The sequence below is a fragment of the Labeo rohita genome, chromosome 1, assembly GCF_022985175.1.
Source record: "Labeo rohita strain BAU-BD-2019 chromosome 1, IGBB_LRoh.1.0, whole genome shotgun sequence".
Taxonomy (NCBI): Eukaryota; Metazoa; Chordata; class Actinopteri; order Cypriniformes; family Cyprinidae; genus Labeo; species Labeo rohita.
In genome coordinates, this window is record NC_066869.1 from 16,798,651 (window position 1) to 16,814,865 (window position 16,215).

At 32.0% G+C, this 16,215-nt stretch overlaps 2 protein-coding genes across 4 annotated transcripts; one reads left to right on the top strand and one right to left on the bottom strand.

Annotated features, from left to right (window-relative positions):
- Nucleotides 1-819: 819 nt before the first annotated feature.
- ndufaf5 (NADH:ubiquinone oxidoreductase complex assembly factor 5) lies at nt 820-5,653 on the bottom strand. Of its 3 annotated transcripts, XM_051139466.1 has the most exons (11): nt 5,390-5,653; nt 5,261-5,301; nt 4,733-4,796; nt 4,597-4,644; nt 3,943-4,046; nt 3,819-3,858; nt 3,538-3,735; nt 3,379-3,439; nt 3,209-3,292; nt 1,182-1,264; nt 820-1,070 (listed from the first exon to the last, which is right to left on the bottom strand). In XM_051139466.1, the coding sequence occupies exons 1-11, from the start codon at nt 5,561-5,563 to the stop codon at nt 969-971; spliced, it is 999 nt and encodes a 332-aa protein (XP_050995423.1). In that variant the 5' UTR covers nt 5,564-5,653; the 3' UTR covers nt 820-968. The 3 variants fall into 3 exon arrangements, with proteins under 3 accessions (XP_050995423.1, XP_050948110.1, XP_050995502.1); XM_051092153.1 differs by lacking the exon at nt 5,261-5,301 and having other exon boundaries at nt 5,366-5,437; XM_051139545.1 differs by lacking the exons at nt 5,261-5,301; nt 5,390-5,653 and adding an exon at nt 5,072-5,247.
- A 1,684-nt stretch (nt 5,654-7,337) lies between these two features.
- esf1 (ESF1, nucleolar pre-rRNA processing protein, homolog (S. cerevisiae)) lies at nt 7,338-16,042 on the top strand. The gene is given in 15 exon segments (XM_051120866.1): nt 7,338-7,447; nt 8,729-9,018; nt 9,020-9,183; nt 9,294-9,556; nt 11,088-11,201; nt 11,305-11,414; nt 12,487-12,639; nt 12,778-12,892; nt 12,979-13,141; nt 13,232-13,390; nt 14,642-14,766; nt 14,853-14,958; nt 15,050-15,138; nt 15,215-15,364; nt 15,499-16,042. Coding segments are annotated over 14 exon segments (2,274 nt in total). The 5' UTR covers nt 7,338-7,447; nt 8,729-8,764; the 3' UTR covers nt 15,808-16,042.
- Nucleotides 16,043-16,215: the final 173 nt, after the last annotated feature.

The window sequence follows — 16,215 nt, forward strand, 5'->3', positions numbered from 1 at the left end:
ATGTAAATAGTTTTGTTTGTGCCTTGCTGGCATTAATTGAGCTTTAAACGCTTTGAAGAATAAGAAGTATGAAGTTAATCTGACAACAGACGGTCGTCATAATCTGCTCTAAACGTGTTTACATCAAGGACCATGAAGCCTGTTTCTGTGGACGGACAGGACGTCCTGTAGCTGCTACTTGGGTTTGTGATTCACTTTAATTCATTTTCATGTTTAAGTTGCTGCATATTATGAATGTCCACTACTTTAGACTGATTTCAGCCTGTTATTGGCTCCAATCCATACGTACTCCAGATTAAAGACCAAATCTGTACTAATATCCATGATACTCAGGCTAATATTGAGCAGATTTGTTTTTTACAAACACTAAGAGGTCAAAGCTCACAAAATAGCACATGTGAGCTAATGTCTTCCAGAAAACAACTAGTGCTTTTGATTCAAAATGACTGTTGTACGCCCTGGATGGAGTTTAAGTAGAATATTCTGTAATAGCGTCCAATGTCCACTGACAACTATTGAACTCTAAAGATTCATCTTGAACACTATGAAGCCATATGTATATGCAGAATGTATATGTAAATGTATTGTACACTTGATCTGTACAGAGGAGTTTGTTCTCATGATGTTTGAAGGAAAGGGATTTACTGCTATATTAGCTGTTGAACACTAAAATGCTTGTTTTCTCTAAAAGAGTACTGAAAGTAAGATGTCTACATTTTTAAAACTATTTTCATTTGCTTTTTTATTTCTGGTACTGAATGTAATCTTTTGATTTGGTAACTCAGTTTTAGAGAGTAACATGAACTGTTTGGCACCATATTAAATTCATTGTTTATTTATGTTGGAGTACATTTGTCAAAGAAGCTTTTGCAAAAATACAGTTTGTTGATGCAACATTTCTGTGTAATCATCTTCATGTGAGTAAAACAGATCCGGAGTTGACTGGACGGATAAAACCTCTTCATCTCCTAGGATTTGTCGTTGGTTTTCTGGTGGTCGGTCTGAAGTTTGTTTATTTTTGACAGATCGGCAAACGAGACATTCGCCGACCCTCTTTTCGCTGGTTTCGCCTGTAAATTCATCACAAGATGGCGAAGTTAGAATCTCACTATAGTTCCACTTTTGGAGGAATGTGATTGGCTGTGGTTTGTTTTATGCTGACCAATGAAAATGCAACAGACCTGAGACTCGTGAGGCTTCCAGCCAATCATGTAGAGGATCTGAAATGTGGCTGGAACTGAACCGTCTTCATTGCCATACATCTCTATAAGAAATCAAAACACATTTTAGTGTTTCTATATCAGTCGTTCTCAACCTTTTTAACCCAAGGCATTGTCAAAGACAATACTTGAAGGCCCTTAATGAGATTTCTCATACTTTTGCTATAATGACAAAAGCTGCTCATTATCAAAATTTCATTTACTGAAACAAGGAGTGGCAATATAATAAACTCAATAATTCCACTGAATGAATATTCTTCATGGTTTGTATTACTAATGAATTTAAAATAATTTTAGTTTGTATAGTTTTAGTTTGATTTTTTTCTTTTTAGTCAAAGACATTTCCATGCAATAAAATATTTTAGAGATTAACAAAATATATAAATATACTTACATAAATTATATTCATTATAAAAAAAAAAATGTAAGTGGCTTAATGTTTTAATTTCTACAACTTTTCCAGGTCTAGAAATCACAGAAATTTTCCTCATACAGTATATGGAGGTTGTCCAAGATCATGAAAACCCTGATTCTTATATTAAAAGGCTAGTTTTTAAAGGAACAAATTATAAAATATGATTTTATCTTAGATTTTTAAATGTTTTAGATGATATCTGTCTAAATCATTTTAAGCCTCTCTTAGAAGTGTGCTGAGGCCCACTGGTTGAGAGTTACTGTTCTACCTAAAATTATTATTGTAGAAATAATAAATATATAATAAAATAAACACTATTAACACTTTGAACACTCATGAAAATGTTATTTTTAAATAAATAGTATTTAAATCAAATTTGTTACATTTAAATGTAACTACTGTTCTATTATAAAATTACTATAGAAATAATAAATATACAATAAAATTCTTAGGGAAATCTAAATTTTCATTACAATGCTATTAAATAAATAATATTTAAATAAAATCTAATATCATCAGGCTAACTGGGACTTGTCATAGCACTTACAGTTGAGGTCAAAAGTTTACATACACCTTGCAGAATCTGCAAAATGTTAATTATTTTACCAAAATAAGAGGGATCATACAAAATGCATGTTATTTATTTAGATATTTAAATGAGTAAGATATTTCACATAAAAGACGTTTACATATAGTCCATATTTTTATAAAAATGACCCCATTAAAAAGTTTACATACACTTGATTCTTAATACTGTGTTGTTACCTGAATGATCCACAGCTGTGTTTTTTTGTTTAGTGATAGTTGTTCATGAGTCCCTTGTTTGTCCTGAACAGTTAAACTGTCTGCTGTTCTTCAGAAAAATCCTTCAGGTCCCACAAGTTCTTTGGTTTTTCAACATTTTTGTGTATTTAAACTCTTTCCAACAATGACTGTATGATTATAAGATCTATCTTTTCACACTGAGGACAGCTGAGAGACTCATATGCAACTGTTACAGAAGGTTCAAATGCTCACGGATGGTCCAGAAGGAAACAAATGCATTAAGAGCCGGGGGGTTAAAACTTTTTGAATTTGTAGATCAGGTAAATTTAGCTCATTTTGTCTTCTGGGAAACATGTAAGTATCTTCTGTAGCTTCTGAAGGGCAGGACTAAATAAATATAATATGATATTTAGGCAAAATAAGAAAAATGTACACATCTTCAATCTGTTCAAAAGTTTTCACCCCCCCAGCTCTCAATGCATTGTGTTTCCTTCTGGAGCATCATTGAGTGTTTGAACCTTGAAATATCTTATTCAGGTCAGTACTAAAAAAAAATTTTGTATGATCCCTCTTATTTTGGTAAAATAGTTAACATTTTGCAGATTCTGCAAGGTGTATGTAAACTTTTGACCCCACTGTTTACCTCAACTTCTACTGTCCTCATTTGTAAGTCGCTTTGGATAAAAGCGTCTACTAAGTGTAAATGTAACATTAAATTTTATGGAAATTTAAATTGTCAAACTGATTTCATTTAAATTAACAGTAATTCCTCCAATCGTTTGCTGCAGTTCCCAGTTTGCAATCTCACCTTTATAAATGGCAGCTGCCGCCAGTATAGTGTCTCTGTGTAAGAGTGACTTCCTGTTCCATGCACAGTTGCTTTCACCCATACCTGGAGTACATGAATAAACTGTAAATACATTCTCCCTCCATTTCATAACATAACAAGACACCAAATCTAAAAGACGCAGAGTTTACCTTGTAAATCACTCATGACCTCCAGCATACCAGGATAATTAACTTGAACTTCATCAATGTCCTGAATTATGCAATAACATGTCTCAGTGTAATCACACATAATTCAAATCAAACGAAAGTGCAGATTATGTAATTTAATATATATTAATATATTTATACCACAGTGAGCATGTTGAAGCCAGCCTGTCCCAGCAGGTTGCCCAGATCAGTGACGGCTGTGTAGGGTGAGATATGAGGCGCAAAGCCGCCCTCTCTTTCCAGCTCGGCTAACTGCAGAGAACATCGCAGCTCGTAGAGCGTATCGCCGCCGACCACTGCTCCAATGAACACGCCATCTGGCTTCAACACCTGGTGAATCTAAACAACAAAAATTGCCTGTTTTGGATATATATTTGTTAATAATGTACGACAACACTGCATGCTTTGTTAGATCCTCATACCTGTCTCAAAGCTCCAGGAAGGTCATTGATCCAGTGCAGACTAAGGAGACAAATACAGCTTTATAAATGTCAGTTCTTTAAATCTTTAAATTCCCCATCATGCCCTGCTGGAGCGGTTAGGTACCTCAAGCTGCTGAGCGCTAGGTCAAACGTGTTTTCTTTAAACGGCAGGAACTCCTCATCTGCCAAAACGCACTGAGTAGGCATCTCACATTTCTTCCTATTCCTCTAAAGAACAAAGAAGAGAAAGAAGTTGAAAATGAGTTGATATTCTGAATTGTAATGCTTTTGAAGTCTCTTAAGCTCATTAAGGCTGCATTTGTTTACTGTGAAACTAGGAAATAGTATTACAATTTAAAATAACTCTTTTCTATTTGAATATATCTTAAAATGTAATTTATTCCTGCGATGCAAAGCTGAATTTTCAGCATCATTACTCAAGTACTTATGTCACATGATCCTTCAGAAATCAGTCTAATATTCTGATTTGCTGCTTAAGAAACATTTATTATTATTAATGTTAAAAACAGTTGTGCAGCTGATTTTTTTTTTGTGAAATCTGTATTGTAAGTTCAAAAGAACAGCGTTTATTTGAAATAAAAATATTTTGTAACATTATAAATGTCTTTACTGTCACTTTTGATCAATTTAACGCATCCTTGCTCAATAAAGGTATTAATTTCTTTTTTTAAAAAAGTCTTACTGACTCCAAAAATTGGCATAACTAAAGCCATGTATTATTTATTTTAACATGTTTTTAACATGTTAAGTCTCTTACCAGGGAAGAGTCTGAAATGTCCGTTAGAAACAGACGTTCAACAACGTCCTGAGAATAGAAAGAATCAATGTCATACAATGAAAGTACAAGCTTCTTGTGTTTGACTATGAAATATATATATATAAAACGGTTTTACCTTACTCAAATGCTCTGCGATGTGACTCTTCCCGCATCCTACATCCAGAGCCAGTGGGAAAGTCCTGCAATGACATTCAGGGGATCAAAAATGACAATTTTGTTATTATTTACTCACCCAAATGTTATTAAAAACCTACATGATTGTGTTTATTCTTATAAAAAACAAATGCAAGATATTATTCAGGATGCCAAAGTTGCTGTTACAGTGAAAGTGGATGGGGACTGGAGTTGTCGAGCTTTCAAAAAGCCAAAAAATGACTTAAATTTGTCAGTTCATGACACAAAACTATCAAATTACTTCAGAGGACTTTAAATATACCACACAGTTAGTACGTACAACTTCATGATGCTTTTTCTTGGAGCTCAACATCAGCAGATTGGACATTCTGCTTAGTATCTACTTTTCTATCCCACAAAACAAACAAGTCATACATGGTTGAAACGGCAAGACAGTAAGTAAAATCATATTTTTGGCTTAACTATTTCTATAAAAACCAATGACATGATGTTTAAAAAACATTGTGACCTTGAGACATCATAAACTCTGTCTGCCACTCTGCTCCCCACCTGCAAACACAACCAAAGCATAAGTTCATGAACACAACTACAGTTCTCCGAAAGACAAACGCACCCTTTATACAGTAAACCATCTCACCTCGTCTCGGAGGTAATTATATTTGTCGCTGTCCAGTAAAGATGAAGCCCATTCCTTCTGCTTGCGCTTCATGCTCCTGTCAAACACGTTCATAGCGCCTCCCTGCCTGGAGGAGAGACACCTCCATCCTCTGGACAGACATAGAGACCGGAGGCTTTTCACAGTGATATTCATGCTTCCTTATTGATTCTCATTTTAACATATCATTTCTACCGCACATTTTATCTGTGCGCGTCTAAACACAGCTCGGCTCTGCGTCATACAACTGAGACATCTGAGGTAAAACGTGGACTGGATCATACCCGGACACTGGAACATGGACTGGAGTCTGTTAAAGGTTGGCTAAAAATAACAATTTTTCTATTCTATTCTATTTTATTCTATTCTATTATTCTTTCTATTGTATACTGTTCTATTCTATTCCATTCTTTTCTAATTTCCTATTGTTCTATTCTATTCTATTTTTTATTCTATGCTATTTTACTACTCTGTGCTATTCTTTTTATTATATTATTGTGTTCTGTTCTTTCTATGCTATTATTCTATTCTATTCTATTCTGTTTTATTCAGCAAATAACATTCATTCAGTAGGAAAGTCTAGATAAATACAGAAAAATTGTCTAACATTAAAAATGTGTTACTTTAGTTCAAATTTAATTTTTCAACTATAATAGTGAAAATAGTAACTGAAATGACATTTAATAAATAATAAACTATAAACAATAAAATTGCTAGTGTGTTACCATAACAGGCGTGGGGGTCACGTTTTCTGATTTAAAACTGATGATGAATAATGGAAGTGATTGAAGTGTTTATTTGTAAGTTTATTTATATTTATTGTTTATTATATTATTTTTATTTGTATTATTTAATACGTTTATTTATGTTTTTATATTTTTATTTTAGTTTTAGTTTCAGTTATAGTAAGTGTACATCAATTTAAATCTAATGAAAATGAGAAATTTTGCTCTGGCAACTGATATAACATAAAAAAATATTTATATTTATGATATATCAGCTATTGTTTATTTTATTTAAAATAACATTTATTTATTTAAATAGTCAGTTTATTTATATTTCCAGCTACAATTTCACAAATTAAACAAAACAACCTCAGTTCAGTGTTTGGTGTATTTATATATTTATTCATATTTTTAATTAATTTATATATAATATAATATAATATAATATAATATAATATAATATAATATAATATAATATAATATAATATTTTTATATTTCCATTTTCATTTGACTTGTGTTTTGTCATTATTATTATTAATGTTTATTATTATTTAATACATTTATTTATTTTTCTACATTTTTATTTTGGTTTTAGTTTTAATTATAGTAAGCCTACATTAGTTTAAATCTAATGAAAATGAGAAATTTTGCTCTGGCAACTGATATAAAAAAAAATATATATATATTTATGATATATCAGCTATTGTTTATTTTATTTTAAATAAAATTTATTTAAATAGTCAGTTTATACTTCCAGCTACAATCTCACAAATTAAACAAAACAACCTCAGTTCAGTGTTTGGTGTATTTATATATTTATTTGTATTTTGAATTTATTTATATAGTATATAATATATATAATGTATAAATGTATACAATATTTTTATATTTCCATTTTCATTTGACTTGTGTTTTGTCATCATTATTATTATTATTTTACACATTTATTTACTTTTCTACATTTTTATTTTGGTTTTAGTTTTAATTATAGTAAGCCTACATCAGTTTAAACTTAATGAAAATCAGAAGTTTTGCACTGGCAACTGATATAAAATAAAAAAAATATTGTTTTTTTTTTATTTCAGCTATTGAACATTTTATTTCAAGTAATTGTTTATTTATTCTTAGTTTAAGTTAGCTAATCTATACAGGATGTCAAAAGTGAAATCACAGACACGCGTCTGATGTGTTTTGAGCTCTTCGTCTCGCCGTATTCAAAAGAGGGCGTGGTTTCCGAGTACTAACGGAAGTAGAGAAGCATCACGGGAAAACACGTGTGGAGCTGTGTTGTAAGATCGCAGGAAAAGCCATCAGGTCAGTATTGGCCTTTATACAAGTGTTTTTATTCACTGCGCAGTCAGTTTTGTACTGAATTCTTGGGATTTTCATCCCAAATTGCGATATTATTTTGTAAATGAACGACATACGCAGTGTTTTGGTTATTTGTCATTACATTCCGTGCAGTGCTGCGTGAATTAAAGACAGAAGCTGTAAACAAATAATTACACAATCACACAAAAGAACGTGCATATGCTCAAATGATAAGTATACGTTTTATAAACTATAATTTGACAATATGTCCAGTTAGTAAATGAACTTAACCCTTTAACTGTCACCCCCCATTTTTTTTAAACAGGCATGAAAGTGCACTGTCCCAACTTAAATTGTTGTAATTCCTGAACACTTTGGAATACAGATCTAAGGTTGGTCTCTTTTCAAAGAAGACAGTCAGCAGATTATGCCAGAAGTGTTTTTTTTTTTTCAAAAAAAATAAAATATTAATAAGTTATAGAAGTTTAAATTTACTAAAAAGAAAATGCGTTGTACCATTTTTATTGTATTTTATTTAAAATACATATTTTACATAACAGGTTTTACCCTAAATTTGGTATCAAATTGAAGCCTTATGTCTAAATAAGTTATGTTCCAAATTTGAAGTTGATATGAAAAAAATTGAGGTTCCTGTTAAGTTTGTTTGGGGCGTTATACCACAAACAGCCACCGGGTGCCATACAAACTCTATAGAATTTAAATCTCAATTTTACTTCTATCACAGAATAACCACCAAATATGAAATCCTGAGACTCAGACCTTTCCAATGACATGTTTTTTGTCAAGATTATAAAAAGTTTGGATTCTAAAAGACCATAATGCATTTTGTAATATGACACTTGACACCGCCGCTAAGGGGGACGAGACCGCCAAAAGATTTTACAGTGCCGTTTCCATGGTAACGCAATGTCCGATTTCAAAATGGCTTTTGTAGGATGATTCTTGGGCTTCTAAGCTTTCAAATGATATATAATTTACGGTGACAGTTAAAGGGTTAAATCTCCAATGTGTAATACTGCTGTATAAAGTGTGACAATATTCCTCACAGTAACACATTTTTTTGTTTTTTGTTTCGGTTTAAGATCACTTGCTGAAATCAGTAGTTGATTTAGTTTTTTTGTTGTTGTTTAGCTTGGACATGAGCCACATTGTTTTGTGTCATGTCATTTCTTTGAATGAATATACACTAACAAGCATTTGATGTAATTCCACACAGTTGGTTTCACGTGTACTTGAAATGAACCTCTTTTGTGTTTTTCACAGGTGGATGCTTTCATCAGGCTCTTCCAAATAATCACCATGACATCCAAAGACAGCGGCGATGACCGCTTCTCAAAGGTCCGGAAGGACCCTCGCTTCTGGGAGATGCCCAGCAAAGAGCACAAAGTCAAAATCGACAGCCGCTTCAAGTCCATGTTCCATGACAAACGCTTTAAAGTGAAGTACACAGTCGATAAACGTGGCCGACCCGTCAACCAAACGTCCACCGAGGACCTCAAGCGCTTTTACAACCTCTCTGACTCCGAACTGTCGGACGAAGAAGAGGAAAACGAAGCCGGAAAAGCCCAAGAAGGAAAAGAAAGTGAAAAAGGCTCAAGTTGAGGATGAAGATGAGAGCGATGAATCCGAAGAGGAAGATGATGCAGAGAAGATCCCGAAGCCAAAAGCTAAGAAAACTAAAGAGCCGCTAGTAAAGGGAGTGAGAGTGTATGAAGAAGGTACTGTATTATTTTTTATATTGTTTTTATTATTCATTATTGATCTTCTGGAGACTATACAAGTGGTGTCCGTTTATGTTATTTATCGTTGATACTGTTGGTTTTAACAGATGAGGATGAGGAATCTGGTGTTGAAGAGGATGAAGAAGATGAAGGTGAGGAGGAGGAGGAGGCTGATGAAGATGACGAGAGTGAGTCAGAAGACAGCGAAAGTGGACCCGATCTGGCCCGAGGGAAGGGTAACATTGAGACCAGCTCTGATGAAGATGATGATGATGATGATGATGAGTTGGAGGACTTTCTCCGTCGTGAGGAAGAGGAGATTGAGCATGACTGGGGAGAGATGTGGAAAGATGCTCCACGCAGTGACAACGTAAGATTCATCCGAAAGATTTATTTATCGTAAACTGCCGCTCAAACGTTTGGGGTCAGTAAGATTTTTTTTCTTTTTATGTTTTCTGAGAGGTCTTTTGTGCTCATCAAGGCTGCATTTATTTGATTAGAAATTCAATATATACAGTAATATTGTGATACGTTACAAAAAAATAAAATAACTATTTACTATTTTAATAAATTACCAGTCAAAAGTTTTTGAACAGTAAGATTTTTAATGTTTTTAAAGAAGTCTATTCTGCTCACCAAGCTTGCATTTATTTGACCAAAACTACACCAAAAACAGTAAAATTGTGAAATATTTTTACTATTTAAAATAACCATTTTCTATTTGAGTATATTTTAAAATGTAATTTAATTCCTGTGATCAAAGCTGAATTTTCAGCATCATTGCTCCAGTCTTTAGTGTCACATGATCCTTCAGAAATCATTCTAATATGCTGATTTGCTGTTTAAGAAACATTTTTTTATTATTAGCGATATTTAAAACAGTTGAGACCATTTTTTCAGTATTTTTTGATGAATAGAAAGATTAAAAGATCAGTATTTATCTGAAATAAAAAGCTTTTGTAACATTAGACACCATTTAACAATGGTAGAAATGATAGAAATTAATACTTTTATTTAGCAAGGATGATTTAAATTGATCAAAAGTGATATAAAGACATTTGTAATGTTACAAAAGATTTCTATTTCAGATAAATGCTGTTCTTCTGAACTTTCTATTCATCAAAGAAACCTGAAAAAAATATACTCAGGTGTTTTTAACAAAAGAAGAAGAAGAAGAAATAATGTTTTTTAGCAACAATTCATCAAATTCAGCTTTAAAATCACAGGAATAAATTACATTTTAAAATATATTCAAATAGAAAGCTGTTGTTTTAAATAGTAAAAATATTTCAAAATGTTTTTGTTGTACTTGTTTTGTTGTACAGGTTTGGTGAGCAGAAGAGACTTCTTTAAAAACATTAAAAATCTGACTGTTCAGAAACTTTTGACTGGAAGTGTATATTTTAAAATGTAATTGACTCCTGTGAAGCAAAGCTGAATTTTCATCATCATTACTCTAAAACATTTTTTATAATTATCAGTGTTGAAAACATTTTTTTTTCTGTTTATTTATTTATTATATTTGTTGGGAAACAGTGATACTTAAAAGGTTCTTTGATTTAATATAAATTATTTGAAATATAAATCAAGCCTTTGTAACATTGCAAATTTCTTTACTCTCACTTTTGATCAGTTTAATGCATCCTTGCTGAATGTATTAATTTCTAAGAAGAATCTTTTACTGACCCCAAACCTTTGATCAGTAGTGCATTTATCAAATCAAAATAATATTTTATAGTATTTGTGTTACGTAAAATATATTTAATGTAGTAATTTCTATAATATTTAAAAATTGTATCAAGCAAAGTGTGCAAAAATGTATTTAAAAAGTATTTTTACATCATACGGGTGTTTGTTGCTGGTGTGTTTCAATATGTTATTTCCTGTGTTTGTGTGTTTAGGCGTCCCGGCGGTTGGCGGTGTGTAACATGAACTGGGACAGACTGAAAGCTAAAGATCTTCTGGCTCTCTTCAGTTCGTTTAAGCCCAAAGGAGGTGTAGTGCTATCTGTGACGGTAACTATCCTATCACTTTTCTCCACAATCTCATAATCAGTTGTGTTCTGTAAGATGTCAGTCCTGCAGATATGAATCTGAATTGTTGGCATGCATTTGTCAGATCTATCCGTCTGAATTCGGAAAGGAGCGAATGAGTGCAGAACAGACTCAGGGTCCGCTGGAGCTCACCAGCCTCCCGGAAGACCCTGATGCCGACACAGAAGAGCAAAGGTACAGGCCACAGTCATCATCTGGAGTTTTTCCGATTTTTAATGGGGAATGCATTGCAAACGAACTTAGTGAAGAAAATGCATTTTAAATGACCAACATTTATTTAAAATATACTAATTATTCATTCAGTGCAAAAAAAAAATCTATTAAAATAATTCAGTCTAAATAAAATTTGACTTTATTTTGTGTCATGTTTATATTTGAAACTGTTTATGTTATTTTACACTGTTTTATGCATGTTTTATTTTATACTGTTTATATTATATCATTAATAATATGATAAGCTGTTTATTCAGTAAATATAGTATACAAATATATAATATAAAATTAATTAAAATATATATACATATCAAAAATGTTTTCGACCAACATTTTTGATATATGATATATGACCAACATTCGTTTAAAATATACTAATGATTCATTCAATGCTAAAAAAAATCAATTAAAATAATTCAGTCTAAATAAAATTTAACTGTTCTACCCAATGTTTTGTGTTTTTTTTAGAAAGAAAGAAAGAAAGAATATTTTTTTTTATTCAGCAAGGGATGTTGTAAAAGATTTCTGTTTTAAAAAAAATGTTTTTATGAACTTTCTATTCATCAAAAGTCCTAAAAAATGTGTCATGATATTCCCTACAATATTAAGCAGCACAGCTGTTTTCAACATTCATAATAATAAGAAATGTTGAGCATCAAATCAGCATATTAGAATGATTTCTGAAGGATCATGTGACACTGAAGACTGGAGTAATGATGCAGAAAATTGAACTTTGATCACAGGAATAAATTACATTTTAACATGTATTCATACAAAAAACAGTTATTTTAAATTGTAATAATATTTCACAATTTTACGGTTTTTACTGTATTTTTGATCAAATAAATGAAGCCTTGGTGAGCAGAAGAGACGTCTTTCAAAAACATTTAAAAAATCTTACAACCTCCAATTTTTTTTTATCACTATATCTCAATATTTTTCAGTCTTTGGACTGTATTTGATGTCTTCTGTTTTTATATTCACTCTGAATGGTTTTCAAAGATGATTTTATTTTCATTACTTGTGTTTTTAGGATCTACAGAGAGAAAGTGCGAGACTATCAGTTCAAGCGTCTGAGGTATTACTACGCCGTGGTGGAGTGTGACTCCGTTGAAACGGCAGCAAAGATTTACGAGGAGTGTGACGGCTATGAGTACGAGAGCAGCTGCTCGATGATCGACCTGCGGTGAGTACCTCACATTTACAGAAACATTCCCTCAAAACTTGGGTTAAAACGGAATAAATGTTTTAACTGAAAGCACTGCGTATTATTAAAAGCTGTGTCATTTGTCTTTGGCTCATGTTTGTGGCTGTGGTTTTGCAGATTCATCCCTGATGATGTGACGTTTGACGACGAGCCGAAAGACAGAGCCACGGATGTGGATTACAGTTCCTACAAACCCAAACTTTTCACATCGACAGCCACCACCACAGCCAAGGTCTGTGACGCTGAATCCTACATCAGATCTGAGCTGTTGTACTCGACGTAAAATGACACGTCTGTGTATCTGCTGCTTGTCAACAGGTCGAGCTGACGTGGGATGAAACGGATCACGACCGGGTCACAGCTCTCTGCAGGAAGTTTAATAAGGACGACCTGTTGGACATGGACTTCAAGGCTTACCTGGCCTCCTCCAGTGAAGAAGAAGAGGATGAGGAAGAGGCAGAGGCAGAGCAACAGATTGAAGGTTAGTGATGATTCATCTATTAACATTACTGTTACTGGTACTTTTTCATCAATCAGAAATGTTGTTGTGTTGACTTAAATGTTCTCTTAGATGAGAAGCCCGTTGAGCCTCTCCCTGAGGAGAAAAAGAGCAGTAAAGGGAAGAAAAGCTCAGAGCAGATCGCTAAATACAGAGAACTATTGAAGAGCATTCAGGACAAAGACAAGGAGAAGGATGAGGGCATGGACATGGAAGTCACATGGGTACCAGGTATCAGAGTTTTACATTTATTTATATTTAATAAATTATTTATTCTAAACATGAATATATAAATATATATTATATATATAAATATATATATATATATATATATATAATATATATATATATATATATATATATATGTGTGTGTGTGTGTGTGTGTGTGTGTGTGTGTGTGTATATATATATTTTATTTTTTATTTTATATCTAAAAATAATAATATAAAAATAATATTACTTAATAAATAGTAAAGAATATAATATGCAGTTTTATAGTTCATGTAAATATATTAATAAAATAAATACAAATAATATATTAAAAATATATACAAATATATATATATATATATATAATTTTTAAGTTTTATATGTAATATTACTATATTATATTATTAATAATATAATAAGCAGTTTATTCAGTAAATTTAATACAAAAATATATAATATAAAATTTATGAAATTATTTTATATATATATGTGTGTGTGTGTGTGCAAATGTTTTATATATATATATATATATATATATATATATATATATATATATATATATATATATAATAAAAATAAACAAACAAAAAAAATATTAAGTATATATGCAAATATTACATTATATATATATATATATATATATATATCCATTTCTCATTTTTAATTTTTTTGTATATAATAAAAATAAAATATAAAAATAATAACATTAAATATATACAAAATGTTTTATGACTGCAAATAAAATTGCGTTTTTATTTATGCTTTTGTATATCAACAGTATTTACAAATATATATTTTAATTGTATTTAATTTAATATAATTTATTACAATTAATTGAATTTTTTTTATTCAATATAAATATATTATATATTTGTAATACATATTGTATTAATTATTAATAATAGAAGGTGTTTATTCAGTAAATATAATATGAAAGTATATAATATAAAATTAATAAAATAATATACATATAAAATGTTTTAAGACAGCAAACATGGTTATGTAACGTGTTTTGTATATAAACAGTATCTATATAAATATATATATTTTTAAATAATTTTATTTACTAATACATATTGAATATGTATTAAATTTGTATATATTTAATAAAATATATATATTTTTTATTTATTAGGACTATATAATGTATTAATAATGTAATAATAGATATTTTATAATAAATATAAACTAAGTGTAGATACATGTACTGTAATATTAACATATGTTTATATGCATGTTGTATCAATTTATATTAATTTCATTGCTTTTTAGGACTGAAGGAAACAACTGAGAAGCTTGTTAAGAAGAAAATGGAGGGCAAAGATCAGCTGACTCCATGGGAGCAGTACCTGCAGAAGAAAAAGGAGAAAAAGAAAGAGAAAAGGAAAGGAAAGAAGGTAAATGTGTCGCTGAGGAAACAATCACATGGTTTGTCCTTTATTTCTGTCCTTCTGACTCACGTATGCTCTTTTGTCTTGTGCAGGAAGCAGTGGATGCAGAGGATGCAGAGCCTGCGATCAGTGATGATGAACTTCCTGATGATGTTGACCTCGACGACCCCTTCTTCAAAGAGGAACTCGGCTCGACAAGTCAGTGATGAGTCCACACTTTTATTTCCCCTCATGCTGTATGAAGCCAATTAATGCTCTAATCTATATCCTCTCTGTATTATCCCTGTAGCATCCCTAAAAAACAAAAAGAACAAAAAGAACAAGAAAAAGGATGATGAGAAGACACCAGAAGAACGGGAAGAGCTGGAACGACAGAGGGTATGTTTCTCTCATGTTCATGAATGTGTGTTTGTGGGTGACGTATCATGGCTAACGGCGGTGTCGTGTCGTCTAGGCTGAGATGGAGCTGCTGATGGACGACGACGAAGAGGACAAGCACAAACATTTCAACTACGACAAGATCGTAGAGCAGCAGAACCTGAGCAAGAAGAAAAGAAAGAAACTCCTGAAGAGCAACACACCACTGGTGGAGGACAACTTCCAGGTCAGGGTCTCAAAACATTACCGTCATGATTTTTAGATAAGCGTTTTTTGTGCAGTTCATTGAAGCAGAGTTTGAATCAATTCTCTGAAAAACTTAATCAAACTTATTGACTCCCATTTCTGCTGGTTCTCCAGGTGGACGTTCACGACCCGCGCTTCCAAGCTATGTTCACGTCACATCTTTACAACTTGGACCCGTCCGACCCAGCCTACAAGAAAACCAAAGCAACACAGAGCATCTTAGAGGAGAAACACAAACGCAGAGAGGAGCAGCAGCTCAGCCAGGAGGAAGCGGTGAAGAGCAAAGCCACACAGATGAAGGACAAAGAAGAGACTCCGTCATCCTCCACTAAAGTCATGGACCCGAGTTTATCACTGCTCATCAAATCCATCAAAAACAAAACTGAACAGTTTCAAGCACGCAAGAAACAAAAGACAAAATGACTCTAATGAGAGACTCAAGCCTGAAGTGGATTCATTACTGTTTTATTTAACAGAGTTGGTTTTCTGGAGTCTTTGCATGTCACTTTAGTGACTATTTTGTTCTTGGAGACTAAATGAGTAGTTTTTGATAATAAATATCATACTTTCTACTAGTTTGAAATTGTTAAAACATGTTTGCTTCAGATTTTTGTATTTGACCTGACATTTTTGGATAAAAACATCAATGGTTTGTTTACATTGTATGCAAAATTTGATTACACTCATTTTGCTTGATGAAATCTATTGCTTCAGACAGGAATATCTAGATCATTGCTTCCCCCACGCTGCACATTTTGTATGTCTCCCTCATCTAACACCTGATTCAACTCATCAGCTCATTAGTAGAGACTGCAAAATCTGAATTTGACT